The sequence below is a fragment of the Ictalurus punctatus genome, chromosome 25 (genome assembly GCF_001660625.3).
Source record: "Ictalurus punctatus breed USDA103 chromosome 25, Coco_2.0, whole genome shotgun sequence".
NCBI classification, from domain to species: Eukaryota; Metazoa; Chordata; class Actinopteri; order Siluriformes; family Ictaluridae; genus Ictalurus; species Ictalurus punctatus.
Genome location: NC_030440.2, coordinates 12509281 through 12525825, shown reverse-complemented (window position 1 = coordinate 12525825; position 16545 = coordinate 12509281). Strand labels below are relative to the sequence as shown.

The window sequence follows — 16545 nt, the reverse complement described above, 5'->3', positions numbered from 1 at the left end:
ACAAAGTGTGTTACATTATTATTATATAAGTATAACCTGTTCTGGTGGGGTTTTTTTTACACAGTTGCTTAGCTTGATTTTCCTGCCAGTCTGTTCAGACTATTGAAATTAGCCGTGTGTTAGATTAGGTTCAGTTGCGTGAAGAAATGTTTCAGTTGTGCTTTAAAACAAATGTTAGCCTTCAAGCCCGGAACAATATAGAAATAAATAAATAAATAAATAAAATTATTATTACATATTTATTACATATATGTAAATTATTAATACCAATTATTACATATTTCCTTTATTCGTTCTTTTTTTAGAATACACATTTTACAATTCATAATAATTCTCATAGACCTGTAGATTTCATTTGCTTTTGATTTAAATTGGCTATTTAATGCGCTTCATCATAAGTGCATTGTTTTGACCAGCAACTCTTGTGTATGTCAAGCACTTTGAAATTTTAACTATTATTATTACTACTTAATGTAATATATTGAGTGCAAACAAAGGGTTATTTTTAACCCCTTAGCTCAGCGAAACAGCTAAATAAATATTTGAGCACTGATTTTTCTGGTTAAATATTGACTAACATCTCTACACACAGTGAAGATAGATTGAGAAACCTTTGCGGGCTGACCAGACGAGTCAATGCGATGTGCCTTAAGGCTCTGTGATCTTTCCACTAAGCATCAACCCTCAGACATCACCGGGCATTACATAAAGAAGGAATGACTAACCAGTGAACACATAAAGCAGTGTCACTGTACCCATCACCAGCTGAGATGCGAACAAAACAGAGAAGACGGAGCAGAGCGAGTGAAAAGAATTTGTAGTATGAGTTTATATCGTATTGTGTGGTGTTACAGAACTTCCCAAAGCCAAACGCGTGATATTTTAACTGTTGGAAGCAAATCCATTCCAAAGCAATGTCAGTTTGAGTGTGTACAATTAATGTTGCCCGAGCGCAAAACAAATCATGCTCACGGTTTCAAATATTGTTCGAATATTGGCAATAAAACAAACAAACAAACAAACAAACAAACAAACAAACAAACAAAATGCCAGAGAAGCCAGAAAGCGATCAAGAAGCTACCCTGATGCTGAAGGGACATAATAAACACTTGTTTGTGTGTGAATGTGTACCTGTATGAGCACGTATGTGTTTTTGTGGTTCTCGCTCAAACATTCGTTCGGTATCTCACTATGGGAACCGCCTTGGGTGTGACCGATTCTGGAAGCACCAATAACACCACGTCTGTCAGTTGACAGACCAATCACAGCCATGATAGGGGAGTCCCGCCTAGCTAATACATAAAACGCTGCTGAAGATCCCTTTCTTAGTATCGTTGTCTTCCCCATGAAGATCGTACTGGAAGCTATCCTCAGCAAGACCCACTAAAATAGTTGTTTAACAGTTCATAGACGAGCTTTCATGGTACGTCGCTGAACGCGACTGCTTTTGCGAGTGGGTTTATTCACTGTTACAGTGAATAGCCTTTTTATTTGCTTGGGATGCTTTAAGAGAGTTAATGAGTTATGGAGAATTCTCTCCCATAGCTGTTAAAGGTATCTGTTTCTTCCTAAGTGGCACGTTGTGGTGAGTTTAGCTTGTCTCTTACACTAGTTCTGCAAGCGGTGGAGTGACAGTGAAAGAAGCCTTGCGTCCGTGCTATGATTTCGGGCAAGGATTCCCATCCCCTGTGCATCGCATGCCAGGGGGCGAAACATGCTCAGGCGGCATCCCTACTGTACTCTCTTCCCATCAAGGGTGTTGGAGAGAAGAGTCTGGAGAGCCCTGCCTTTCTCCGTCGCCCATGGAGAATGAGACAAAACAGCCACCTGTGTCATGCAGTTGGAGTAAACTAATGGACGAAGTCTCCCCTGAGCTGCCTCCCCTCTTTGGACTGAAGACCTTAGCTGGTGTAGGCGAGGAGGAGGAGGACGATGATGATGAGGCTATCACTTGTCTGTTAGAGTCCGAGGGAGAGGCGGACGAAGACGTACAGACAGGACAAGTTCAAAATGCTCACACTCAAAGTGCTATCTCACTTTATTCGTCCCAAAGACTGGTTTACATATTTCCACATTTACCCGGCACACAGAAAATTCCTCAGGTTTGCCTATTGAGGTACAGCCTATGAATTTTTGACGGTTCCTTTTGAGAAGTGTTCAGCAAATGTGTCAAAGAGACTCTAACACCACTGAGAATAGTGGGTCTCAGAGTGTCAGCATATTTGGACTTATTTGGCTTATCTTCTCCCCTGTGCTCGATCACGGCAACAGGCGGAGATAGATACAAAGGTTGTGGTGTCTCATTTAGTGAGCCTAGGCTTCAAAATAAACAAGACAAAAAGTTGTTTGGTGGCCACACCAAATCATTTCCCTAGGTCTCAGACTGACCTCAGATCTGTACCAAGCGTTTCTGTTGGAAGAGCGCATCAGGTCAATTCACAGCTGTTTATCCCTTTTTCAGAAAGGGGCTAGTAGAAGGTCCCATTCAGACGATACTTACGTCTTCTGGGGCTGATGGCCTCGATGGTCTCGGTCATTCCGTCGGAACTGTTGCGAATGAGAATGTCACTCTGCATGCGTGCTCTCTGTTACTGACAGAACGCTGGTTTCTCGAATCGGGGACTCTGAGACAGGTGGTGACATCGGATGCGTCGCCCACAGGATGTGGTGCAATGTGCGAGGGCAGAATAGCAAAAGGGAAATCGCTACAGACGGCACACGTAAACTTCCTAGGACTGTTAACAGTGTTTCTCGCATTGAAACATTGTAAAACAATGTTTTGATCAGATCAGACAACACAACGGTGGTGGCTTATATGAATCATCATTGGGCACAGGCTCTCCTCAGCTCGGTATGCCTATGGGTGTGCATGCTCTAGCGCACCTGCGGCCAAACGCACTGCTTTATGCCTTTCCTCCACTGAGTCTGATCGTACCAACTCTAAGAAGAGTAAGGGAAAGCGGTCACTCAGTAATACCGATCGCCCCAAATTGGCTGGGGAACTTATGGATAACGGAGATAATTCAGCTCGTACGACCAGCCCTGGCCTCTCCCGTTGCGCATGGATCTTCTATCGCAAGCACAAGGGGAGATTTTTCACCCCGCCTCAGACAAAGTAGCACTCTGGGCCAGCGTTTCGGGCTTGCCACCGAGGGTGAATGAAACGAACTTTTGGATGAAGGCAGTGCCTTCTCTACCATTAAGGTTTATATTGCTGCAATATCTGCATGCCATGTAGGGGTTCATACTAATACAATGGGTCAGCACCAGCTTGTATGCAGGTTTACGAAAGGTGCGTGGCGTTTAAACGGGTTCTAAACCACTGATTCCACCATAGGATCTGTCTGTACTTTTGAGCACACTTTCCCAGCCCCCTTTTGAGCCTTTAGAGAGTATTGACTTAAATTTCGTTTCACTGAAGGCTGCTTTCATGCTTTGTCAGTACACGACACATGCATGCGCTTCGCTTTGGAGAAACGTTCAAGACCAATCCAGCGTTCGTGCCTAAGGTGAATCAGCTCTCGCCTGCAAATCTAGCTTTTGATCCACCGCCTTTTTCTTCATCGGAGGAGGAGTGGCTTCACTGCTTGTGCCCGGTTCGTGCTTTACGTCATTATATGGACAAAAAGAAAGCACTTAAGAAAAGTAAAAACCTTTTTGTCTCATGGGCTCATTCACATGCGGTAAACCTATTTCATGCCAGTGCCTGGCTCACTGGGTGGTAGAAGCCATCATATTATGTTATAATAACATGGGTTTGCAACCTCCAGAGGGTCCGAGGGCCCATTCTACCAGAGGCATGGCCACTTCTTGGGTGCTATTCAAGGATATTTCAGTCCAGGACATTTGTGCAGCGGGAGATTGGGCATCGCCTCACACTATTGTCCGATTTTATAGGCTGGATGCTACGGAGCCATCATTGGCTCATTCGGTACTAAGTGTGAGTTTAAAAACAAATAGTGGTGGAATAGATTATGATTTGTCTGTGTACATAGATTTATATGCATCACTGAGTCAGTTGGCTGGTCTGCTCCTGACAGCATGTCTGCAATACGGGAGTTGTCTATATCCCATAGTGAGAAATCGAACGAATGTCTGAAAGAGAACTTTAGATTACTTACGTAACCCTGGTTCTCTGATAACAGGAGTGAGGTATCTCACCACACTTCCCTCCTTGCAGTTGCACAGAGAATAGATGTGCTGAGATTAAAGAAGGGACCATCAGCAGTATATTAGGGAGCCGGGACACCCTTATCATGGCTGTGATTGGTCTGTCAACTGACAGACGTTGTGTTATTGGTGCTTCGAAGATCGATCACACCGGAGGTGGCTCCCATAGTGAGATACATCAATCCTGTTATCAGAGAACCGGGGTAACCTAAAGATCTATGTAGTTGTAGAACTCACCGAATCGCAAGCAGTTCATGACCTGTCTTGTCATCTGGTATTTCAGAATAGTCCCCTGTGTTAAAAAAAATAAAGATTTTCATTCTAATAAACAGAGCATGCATTATGCTTGTGTGTGTGTGTGTGTGTGTGTGTGTGTGTGTGTGTGTGTGTGTGCGCGCACACTCACGGCTGCTGATCTTGGCTCCGACTCTCTGGGCCAGTGCTGAGCTCTGGGCGAGCTGATCTCTGAAGCTCTGGCCCATGTAGTAGTCAATGTCATTGTCCCGCAGCAGCTCCTCGAAGGACTTGGTGGTGTCTCCCAGGTGCTGTGTGAGGATGTGACAGACACTCCGACCCTCACGCATTCGTTGCCTCAAGTGAGAGAGCTCGCGGGCTTGAGCCTGGATCAGTGTGTCAAACTTCCTACAATAAACAGAGAAAGAATATAAAGCATGTTATAAATAAATAAAGAACTTCATTAATAAGCAGATTAAAATAGGTTATTACAATTAAAATAAAATAAAAAAACTTTTGTGACCTGTGTGGATGATTCAACACCTTCCCCAAACCTACCGTCAGTGACTCAAGTGAATCAATTTTTAATGTAGTGATCTGTTCTTAATGAATCTGTTCTTAATCAAGTGACTCTGTTATTAATCAAGTGAATCTGTTCTTAATCAAGTGACTCTGTTCTTAATTAATGATTCAGTTCTCTATTCAGTTATTTAGTTGTCAATTCAGTCAAGCTCAGTTCTGACTTCAGTGACAGTTCTTGATTCAGTGACTCAGTTCCCAATTTAGTGACTCATTTCTCACTTCAGTGACTCAGTTCTCGATTTAATGACTTGGTCCTCACCTCAGTGACTCAGTTCTCTATTTAGTGACTCAGTTCTCACCTCAGTGACTCAGTTCTCGATTTAGTGACTCAGTTCTCACCTCAGTGACTCAGTTCTCGATTTAGTGACTCGGTTCTCACCTCAGTGAATCAGTTCTCTATTTAGTGACTCAGTTCTAACTTCAGTGACTCAGTTCTCGATTTAATGACTCGGTTCTCACCTCAGTGACTCCATTCTCACTTCAGTGACTCAGTTCTTGATTTAATGACTCCGTTCTCACTTCAGTGACTCAGTTCTTGATTTAATGACTCCGTTCTCACTTCAGTGACTCAGTTCTTGATTTAATGACTCCGTTCTCACTTCAGTGACTCAGTTCTCGATTTAATGACTCGGTTCTCACTTCAATTACTCAGCTCTCGATTTAATGACTCGGTTCTCACTACAGTGACTCAGTTCTCGATTTAATGACTCGGTTCTCACTATAGTGACTCAGTTCCTAATTTAATTACTCAGTTCTCCCTTCAGTGACTCAATTCTCAATTTAGTGACTCAATTCTCAATTTTATAGAACCAGCTTTAGATCCAAGAGTCAGGTCAATACTCATTCATCTGAACAAACATGTTTGGAAGCTACAGTTGATTGTTGGTGAACTCTTCCATCAAGCATTCCGTTCTAAATTCATCCATCTGAGTAGTGTGCTGTAAAGAGTGTGGTTTTGTGTGCAACTGTGTGGGTTTCTATATTATATATACAATTATTACGCAGCTCTTTGGTGTATGGGACTGTAATTGGTCTGAAGCATTGGGAGGTCTGGATAAGCAGCTGAATCTCGTTACTGTTTCATATTGCTCATATCAATACAGCAACACTCGCTTTACCAAATAGAGCCTCTTCATTATCGCAAAATCAATGTCAAAATGACAAAAAATGGGGAACAGCTGCTTGTGTAATACAACTGCTACTACAACTCGCTGAAAATGGAAAATTTGTTATAGCTCAATTTTACATTATCACTCAATAATTCTCAAACTTTATTATACTGTGAAACAAATGTTTGAGAAATGCTCAAATGAAAATGCAATATATCGGAACATGTTTTTTAAGGCTAAATATAACAGAAATAATAACAGACTGCTAAAGGGGGCAATACTATCTTCTGAGGCCAAGGGTGTACTTACTTTTTTCCACAGAAGAATATCACATCTATTTATATTTCTGTTGAATAAATGATTGAAAAAGCTCATTTTCCTTGTGGTTTTTTTCAAGTATATCAACTTCATTAATAGGCACCGTTTCAAAGATGATCAAATGTTTGCTTGAACATGTGAACTAAAAGCTTTCAAACACTTAATCATTACACCCAGCAACGGTAATACAAACGTATACCATAAGCCTGCATGTAAGCATCTGTTACACACCCAGTCCTAGTAGTGCTCTTGGCCTCCTCCTCAGCATGACCTTTGCCTTTCTTCAGCTGTTCCTCCAGAGACGATACGCGGGTCACCAGCTCTCGCAGCTCCCTGTCGTCCCGGTTCGACTTTCGGGGGGTGGAGTTTGGAGTGGCGTCCTGAAGGCGAGACTGCAGGCTGAGCACCAGAGCCTGGGAACGAGAGAGCTGCACCTGCAGATCCTCCACCTGCTGCTGAAGACACTCATCATCACCTCCTGCTCGGTCCGCCGAATCCAGACCAGACCACCACTGAGACGCGCCATCTCGGCACGAGAGAGATGTGCACAGCTCGAGATCATCAAATTCTGTACAGGGACGGGGGAACTAATGTCAGGAACCTATATCTACTCCAGATATATCAGAAACTCTAAAACTGAGCTGATTATTCCTGGCATGTATTAGAGCATTCTGTAAATCATTGATTAGGTTCATGCGCTCCCTAGTGTCAGCACACAGCTATGACAGTTACCCCTCTAACAAACACCTGAAACAGTCATTCACTCTACTGAATTTTATATGCATTTTTTATATATTATATATTATATATATATTATTATATAATAATATATTATATATATTATATAATATTATATATTAAAATTCTTTACATTCAACTTTGATGTAAAGTAAAGTATAAGCCTTTATTTTTCACATATACATTACAGCACGGTGAAATTCTTTTTTCGCAATATCCCAGCTTGTTAGGAAGCTGGGGTCAGAGTGCAGGGTCAGCAGTGATAGCAAAGAGGGTTAAGGGCCTTGCTCAAGGGCCCAAAAGAGGCAGCTTGGTGGTGCTGGGGCTTGAACCCTTCTGATCAGTAACCCAGAGCCTTGTATCAACGGTTTAATCACCACTCAACTGTAGAGAGAGTCAAAAGCTCAAAGTTCCTTGGTGTGCACATCACGGAGAACCTCAGCTGGACCCATAACACTAACTGCCTAGCTGAGAAAGCCCAGCAACTCCCCTCAGCTCCCCTATCATCCTCACCACCTTCTACAGTAGCGCTCTGTCTGGTACGTCTGGTAAACTGGAAAGTCTCAGACTGCTAGATCCTGCAGTGAATTTTGAGAATAGCTGAGAAGATCATCGTGTTCTTTTTTCCCACCATTGAAATCTCTTACCACAAATGCTACATCTGTAAGCCCACCAGCATTGTGCATGCCCCCTCCCACCCCACTCATGGACTCATCACCTTCCTGCAATCTGCTAGAAGGTTCCAGAGCATCTCTGGCACCACCACTAGTCTTCATCCCTCCATGAGGCAAAAAGATTACTCAACATAGTGCTGCCTCCTAACACAAACCTGGTCTAATCAAACCCTTCAAAAAATAAATAATCACTGCACACTGGGATATAATGCTGCTCATGAGACACTTTTGGCTATTTACTAATCTTGCTGCTTTTCTCCATTGTTCTCTATACACTTTCTCCAGACTACAGTTTACAGACAATTGCTTGCATTGGTTGGCTCAAGTGAACATGTATTGTACATTTTTCACTCTCACACTGTAATCCCATGTAACATGCCGATGATGTATTGCCATGTGGTGCACCTGAATGAACATTTCATTCCAATATACACGAGTTATATAGAGGTATGGCAGTAAAACCCACTCGACTGGACTCAAACAAGATTAACAAAAGGAAGAACGAGTAAAGAGACCTGGGCTGCTGGTGTCGTCTCTTTCTGCTTCATTCTCACTGCGGCCACACGTCTCATAGCCCAGATCCTGAAGGTCCACCTGTACCTGCTTACTGTTGTGCTGCACTGGTGTCTCTGCTGGGGGGGTTGGGGGGAGGGGGGAGGGTATGTGAGTAAAAGTTAAGTTCAAATTGCACTGTTTTGTATAGCATATCAACTAATATTAGTCTGACAGTTATAGAAAACATTTACCGAGTTGTTCTCTGGAGTCGCTGAGCCTTTCTGCTTGGGTCTGCGTGCTGGATTTCGACACCACTGGATTTAGTCTCTCCTGCAGCTTTTGCTGCACTGGCTTCAGGTCCACATACAGACACAAAAAAAATCACATATTACACCAACTATTAGAAGGAAACACCAGAAAACACTATCCGTGTCCTCCAATAATGTTTTCCAGTTTTCAAGCCTTGACTTGATGTTGGCTACAATGAGGGGAACTAAGTAGTCCAGCAAATTGCACCTGGCGTCATTATTATAAAAGATCTTTTCATTGGTTGGGAAGGATGGTTGGGAAGGCTACTTGTTGGATTTCACACAAGTAGCAATTATGGTGAGGGTGAAGAGGCTTCCTAAAGTTTACAGCATTATGAAACAACACCTGAATGGATTGTCGAGCCATAGCAAAGACCTTAAACATCCCTAGCAGTAAAACTTGCTTGATGATAGGCAAACAAACACCTGGACAGGTGCACCATGCAAAATTTCACAACATACTCTCCGACTAATGATAAGGAAAGTAGGAAGAAAGACAGCAGTCACTAGAAAAAAGGTTGTAGGACCTGAATTGAACCACAATGCTGCAAAAAGTTCATTACTTCTTATCGTAAACGTCTCAATTCAATTCAATTTGATTCGTATAGCGCTTTTAACAATGGACATTGTCTCAAAGCATCTTTACAGAAACATATAAACACAGATACAGATTTTAAGTGTGTGAATTTATCCCTATTGAGCGAGCGGGTGGTGACGGTAGTGAGGAAAAACTCCCTAAGATGATATGAGGAAGAAACCTTGAGAGGAACCAGACTCAGAAGGGAACTCGCCCTCATCTGGGTAACAACGGATAGTGTGAAAGTAAAGGAAAGTTCACTATAGTTTTAACATGAAGTCTGTTTGTTGAACTAGTCCACTGTTCACTAAAGGTGAACTTTACGAAACTATATGTGGTAATTGCAGTCCTAAGGCCACAGCAGCAACCATAGTCCCAGCAACCACAGCGAGAACGTCCATGTGGAATTGACATCCAAAACCATTTCCGTGGTACTTCAAGCGGTATCATCCTAATCATAAGCCTAATCTCAACATTTTCCCTTGTCAATTTTGAAAATTTTTTTTTTAAACATATCTTTGTTTTGTATGCTTATGAACACACCACTTTTTTGTTCATATTTATAAGCACAGGCTTACTGTGTGTACATTTGTAGTGCATATATGCACTGGAAGTATATTACTATAAACAACAAAAACAAAAGTGTCCCAAAACTTATTTCCCCTTCACTGTATTTTCCCCTTTAAGAGCCATTTCAAAATGATTTTGTATGGTTTCCACACACTGGGCCCCAGACCAGAGCACAACAAGGAGCAGAGAGGAAACTGGTAAACTCAACACATATCAATATAATAACTTGAACCTGTGAGCTTTCTTATTTTAGTAAAAATAACAATAATAGTTACAGATCATTAAAATCTAACATAATTGAACCTATCATTAAGACCTACAGAAACTTCATCTTGTAAGTGACCAGTCAGTTAGCATGGATAATACACACTTGTGTATAATTTGTGACATAAACAGGTCTCTGAGGGACGTCTACCTGTGTAGAGTAGGAAATCTGTGCTCCTGAGTCGAGACAAAGCACCCTGCTGCATCTCTTCTTGCCCTCACAGGGTTCAGGCTGCCACTGCACTCCTCTTCCTCTCTGCTTGTCTGAGCGTCTGTGTGTTTCTTCGTCTGCGTTGCTTGTTCCCACTGAGCTTCGGAGCTCTTCATTCTCCAAACGGAGGCTGAGCAATGCTTTCCTACAATAACACGCCACATCGTTTTGCATTAGGATGATGGTGATCTTTAGACAACACATGTTTAATCGATGTGGATGCACACACACCTCATCTGAGAGAAAGAGGTGAAGCCGGCCTTCTCCAGCTGGGCCTTTAGTTCCCACAGTTCTCGCTCCACCGCCTGCTTCTGTTCCACTAACAGCTTCACCTCAGCCAGCCCCTGGCCCTCCACCTCTGCAGGAGTCTGAGATAGCATGGGTCCTCCAGGATGCTCGTAGCCCTGTAATGTTAGAAGATAGAATGATTCACTGGATGGACAGGTGTCTCAGGATCAGATGTTTCTATACCTAGACGACCATAAGCTCCAGTATTGTGATCTGCTATCTGCATATACATTCACCATCCACTTTATTAGGAACACTGGTACACGCAAAGACCATGTGATGTTTTTCCAATCTTTAAAGTCACAGAGATCACAATTTTGTCCCTGTTCTGCTGTTTGATGTGAATATTAACTGAAGCTCTTGACCTGTATTTGCATGACAACTGTAGCTGCCACATGATTGGCCGATTGGATAACGCTGCAACCCACTGTATTCGGAACTCTGACACGGAAAAGTGCAATGGAATTGCCAATCAACTTGATATTCCAAGCCGGAAACTCTGGCAACATTCACCTTACACCCGAGTTTTCTGACATAAACAAACCTGACGTCACAGCAATATGGCAGCACACACATACACACACACACACACACACACACACACTGTCAATGCTAAATAGAAATTCCCTTCTGGTTTCCCTTCAAAGTTTGATTTTACTTGACATGTAGTAGAGATGCACCGATGTATCGGCTGATACCGATTAAGGCAATTTTTAAGGCATATTTAAGAACATCCAATTATCAGGGTCGATGATATCCTGTCAATCAAAAGAGGGCGGGAAAACACATGGATTACGTGCTGTGTGTGAAGATGATGTCTCTTGTGTGGAATGATGACAAAACTGCAGTGTGTAGTCTCTGTAATCTCTGCACTGCTAAAATTTTACACCGGACGCTGCAGCAGTGAAGCGGGAGTTTCAGCGTCGAGTCTAAATTTATTTTTTGCTGCACTGCTCACGCTGAATTAAAGGGCCAGTACACCGGTGAAAGATTTAAATGAGATGAGTTGATAAAAAGGTATATACTGCACAGATATAAAAAAATATATTTGTAGAGTAGTATATTTAATATCCAGTTAATGTTATTATATATAAAGTTGATATTGTATATTACCAGTTTGATGTTCAGTGATGAAGTAGAAATGCTTTTGTTGTGGTGAGTGAATGTGAGACTAACAGGAGGATTTTTACAATTCAGTCAATGTTAATATGAATTAATAACATTCAATAAGTTAATAATCTTACTTTAATCTTCAGAATTGAGTTCATGTGTGCATGTTAATGTGAGTGATGTGTTTTGTGTTTATGAGACCAGTTACTGTGAAACAACTTGTTCAAATGGAGAGAATAAAGTTTTTATGTGTATTTCCTTCAGAATTGTGCAAGTAATTATTATTAATTTAAAAGAAGGTATAAAAGGCAGGACTATCGGTATCGGTTATCGGTATCGGCCGATATCGCTCTGAATAATCGCTTATCGTATCGGCTGAGAAATTTAGTATCGGTGCATCTCTAATATGTAGCTTTTGGTTGTTTTTTTTTTAACAGCTTTGTAAGTTGAGATTTTCCCTAACTAACAACTTACAAAATTTACAAACGTGATACGATCACTTGCAACAGAAAAACGTTATGAGCAAAGATGAGGACAGTTAACCTACTTCAAACACCATTCTTCTTCGTTAATCCCAGAGAAATAATTTGTGTAGATCTTAATTAATATGTTGTTCAAATTCAGAGACTAGGCAAACAAACATGACCGTGGATTGCGTCTTGAATATAATCCGATTGATCTATTTCCCTTTATAAGATTACTATAAACCAAATAGAAGATTATAACATTATTCTAGACATTTCGTTTTTTACTTATAGTGAGCTTTCAATTTTCTGCAGATAATGTTGCTTCTGTATAGAAATAAACAGATGAATTCATGAATAATAGTATAATATTATAACAGGAAATACTAGATCAATTCGACTATATTGAAGATGTTCTTGCTTGACAAGATGTCTTTTTTTTTTGTTTGTTTTGTTTTGTACTGTCAGTCAAAAACCTCTGCTTGTAAAAGTAATGCAAAGTTCCAGCGAAAGCCGGCTTGTGAGATTAAAATAGACGAGGAGTGGAAAAATAATGTACCACATGTACTGTACAACACTGTAACATTTATGGAACTAAAAATCTATCCACAAGTTCTGATCTACACAAGACAGACTTAAACAGGGAGCGATGATCAGACGTACAGTAAGGACTGACGTTCAGCTCACTGTTAAGGTGTTTGTGGGTTCTACCTGCGTGTCGGCTAAAGCCCGTGCTGTTGCTTTGCAGCGCTCCTCTTCTCCAGTGCTCTCTGCAAATTCACTATTGCCATCATCTTCCTCCTCTTCTTCATCTGAAGTGCAGTCTGGAAGGACAGTGTGACATGGTTAGCACACACACATGCTCACACATGCTTATACAGAAACTACTGGTGTTTTATCACCATGGAAACAGGATAACATGATCCACCAGGGTTTGTCCTTTTCCTTGAACTATGAAGCCCACCATCCATTCAGCACACCCACTGAACACCACACAAGCTACTAAAACCCTGGCTAAAGCAAGATCTGGCCCATTACAGACTGGCAGGAAGGAAGAGGTAATAGAAGCAAGATATTTCCTGATGAGAAGATTCCTCTCCTGATATTCCACAAAAACAAATCTAAACCAATATGTGGAATGTGGTACTGGAAAACTGGAAAGAATGACGCGTCGTGCTTTTAGTATTGTTAGTATCTGTATCGTTCACATGCACTCAAATAAAAATCCATCTTAGTGTGTGAAAATATCTTGAATCATATTTATTTACTATTTACTATGATAAGATCAGTTATAAGATTACTGAACCTATTTCTTTTACTCATTTCAAGCTACATTTGTTTTTCATTTTCTTTCTAGAAATAAATTATTTAAAAAAAAATATCAGAACAATCTGCCAATAAAACAAGAATTGTGTTATTTACAAGCTTGGAATGTCTACATAGATTTAATAATCTTAGATTAGGTTTACTGTAATCTTATAATAGGAAATACTTGACACATTTGACTATATTATAGTAAGATATTTTCACTTGAAAAGATTTTTGCTTTTTGGAGGGCAGCTAATGATAGTAATAATTGTTCTGTGCTGCCGAGGGAAGAAAATCCCTGCTACTTCTCCTACACAGTTACAGCCGGGATAGAGTCGGAGAAATTTCTGTAAATAAATGAGATCATGAATGTTTTTGTTTTTTTTAATCACTTAAGAGAAGCATAGTTCAAATTCTCAAGATGATTATGTTTCGTTATTAATTTATGAAACCGGTGGTTGTACAAATGATGTGACAGACCAAAATAAATAAATAAAAAATACCTTTTTAAATAAATAAAAAAGAATCCTTTTTGCTTCTGGGAACTTAACCCATGTTGCTAGTTTCTTTTGCAGTGGAAAAGTGAGCAAGGGTTCAAGAAACTTTGCTTCTAATTTTACTGATGCCTTGTAAAGTGATCTTGAGAATGGTGCTATATAAATAAATTTACTTCTGATTATTTGTGTATAATAATAATAATAATAATAATAATAATAATAATAATAATAATAATCATTATTATTATTATTATTAGTAGTAGTAGTAGTAGTAGTAGTAGAAGTATTGGCTAATGGTTTACATTATTGTTTCCAGTGTAGTTTATTGAGGTAATTAATAGATTGTGCTTGTGACTGTGGAAAACATCAGGGTGCACTATATGGCCAAAAGTATGTGGACACCTTACCATCACTTCCATATGTTGTTCTTACCCAAACTGTAACCACAAAGTTGGAAGCATAGAATGTATAGAACATCTTTGTATGCTGTAGCTTTACAGTTTGTACTGTTCACAAAGCGAGCTCCATGAAGACATGGTGTGTTAATGTTGTACTGGAAGAACTCGAGTGTCCTGACCTCAACCCCATTGAACACCTTTGGGATGAACTGGAACGCCGACTGTACCCTAGACCTCCTCAACTAACATCAGTGTCTGACCTCACTAATGATCTTATAGCTGAATGAACACAAATCCCCACAGCCACACCCCGAAATCTAGTGTAAAGCCTTCACAGATGAATGGAGATTATAAAAACAGCAATGGGGGGGGGGACTAAGGCACATACGAGTGTTATGGTCAGGCGTCCACAAACTTTTGCCCATACAGTGTGTGTGTGTGTATATATAGGGAGAAAAAAAAGTTCAGGTAAGGATTTCAAAATAGATTTCGCACCTTAGGTCCATTTATGATAAAAATCACAGATATTTATTACAATGCCTGTTTTCAGTTTATGCTGGGAAAAAGGTCAAAGTAGACGTAAGACGGTTTTCTCAAAACGTGACTTAAAAGATGAGCAAGTGTACACAGATGTGATTTTTCCGAATGACAAAAGTCGTATTACAAAGCAGAGCCACGAGTATTGAATACAATAATATTAAAACGGTGATTTCTAACACAGAAACAATTTTCCTTTGTATGAAAAGTTGTTCGCCCCGTAAATGATTCAGTCAGACATGCATACAACAACAGTTTCTGTTATTTCACATGCACAAGCTCACTCCAGGTACCATTCACTACATTAAAGGCTGAATCTGACTAATACACAAGTTCACAAACAAGTTTTAAAAGAATGTTACGTTCATACGTCACGTCTAAGTTGCTCGTTTGTACAGCTCTCCTCGTTACAAGGCTGGATCCTCAGAATAATGAATCACCAACGATAGTTCGGTGATGATTGCAAAAATCCATACTATTAATTTCATACTATGAAACTATAAAACTCACTGCTCATACTGGATAATGATTGAGAAACAAAATGCAGAGTACATTTGAATGTAGCCCTATAATTCTATACTTGAGAAAATATGAAATAAATATACAACTTGAAAAATGATTGCAACATAAAGGACAACAGATTTACATTAATAAATAAAATAAAAAATCATTTAAGTGCATGAATATTCAATGTATCAAAGATCACGTCGTGCAAAATTAAACGTGTGCTAGGCATCATCGCCATAAACATTTACATAACAACAGTTATTCAGGTTAGTTATGTAAGGAATCTCAGAACATGCGTCACGTGTCGTCTTTGCAGTGTATATAACGACTACAAACTATCGAGGCAGCATAACATACAATCACTGGAAAATGTAAGTATAGGAGATGTTATAGCCCAAACTGGTGAGCGTCCTCATGCCCACCTCCGGTATCAGTGTATGAGCTGGCTGCCTGCTCCGTCTCCATGGATACCGGATGCTCGGGTTTACTCTGTTAAAGAAAGATGAACAAACATGCAGCATAGTGAAGAGGTCCAAGCCGTACATGATATGTTTATCTGTTCAGATGTGGACATTTATTGGCTAGGTCATCGGGGAAGTGTGCAGACCAGGACTATGTTTTGGTTGCTTGGAGACCAGTATACATAATAATGTATAACCAGGTAATTAGATAGTTTAGTGTGTATACACAACAAACAAGTATACCCATAATCTTTATCCACTCATTAAGAAAACAGTTTATCTCCCCTATTTGTTCTCGCCAATTCCCACCCACTAGTTATCACATGACAACGACCAACACCAGTTAGTGGGGGAAATACTTTCTTCCTCCAAGACACATGAAGCCATCTTTTCAAACTGCAGGCCAGCGCAAGACACTCAGAGGAAAGTGTTAATCACCTTCTTCTGCATACATGAGCTCACAGAAGCCACAATTGTCTAGTGCCTCTCTGATTGACAGAAGAGAGAGAGAGAGAGAGAGAGAGAGAGAGAGAAACAAGATCCCTAGCACCCATGGTCCAATTTTGCTCTCTAGACTCCTGGCCTAGACTGATGGCTGTGGCATCATCCGTATTTCGAACTCACGATCTCTCGACAATAGAGCAATCACTTTTCTGGAGTCCTGATAAAGTTTCTTTTTAATGCAGAATATTGCATTTGCAACCTTGACAAAAAAGTTACGAAAC

At 40.5% G+C, this 16545-nt stretch overlaps 1 protein-coding gene across 11 annotated transcripts in view; it reads right to left on the bottom strand.

Annotated features, from left to right (window-relative positions):
* pde4dip (phosphodiesterase 4D interacting protein) overlaps positions 1–16545 on the bottom strand; it is an 87162-nt gene that overhangs the window by 20836 nt on the left and 49781 nt on the right. For 9 of the 11 annotated variants that reach the window (XR_008393445.1, XM_053675751.1, XM_053675749.1 and 6 more), the window contains 9 exons: positions 15782–15848; positions 12824–12936; positions 10482–10654; positions 10191–10395; positions 8572–8671; positions 8341–8457; positions 6645–6981; positions 4571–4812; positions 4408–4462 (listed from right to left, as the gene is read on the bottom strand). Coding sequence is in view for 10 of the 11 variants with exons in the window: in XM_053675751.1 (XP_053531726.1) it covers positions 4408–4462; positions 4571–4812; positions 6645–6981; positions 8341–8457; positions 8572–8671; positions 10191–10395; positions 10482–10654; positions 12824–12936; positions 15782–15848 (1409 nt within the window). In the remaining variant the exon portion in view is untranslated. The remainder of the gene's footprint in view (positions 1–4407; positions 4463–4570; positions 4813–6644; positions 6982–8340; positions 8458–8571; positions 8672–10190; positions 10396–10481; positions 10655–12823; positions 12937–15781; positions 15849–16545) is intronic. The other 2 variants (XM_053675744.1, XM_053675745.1) reach the window with 2 other exon arrangements.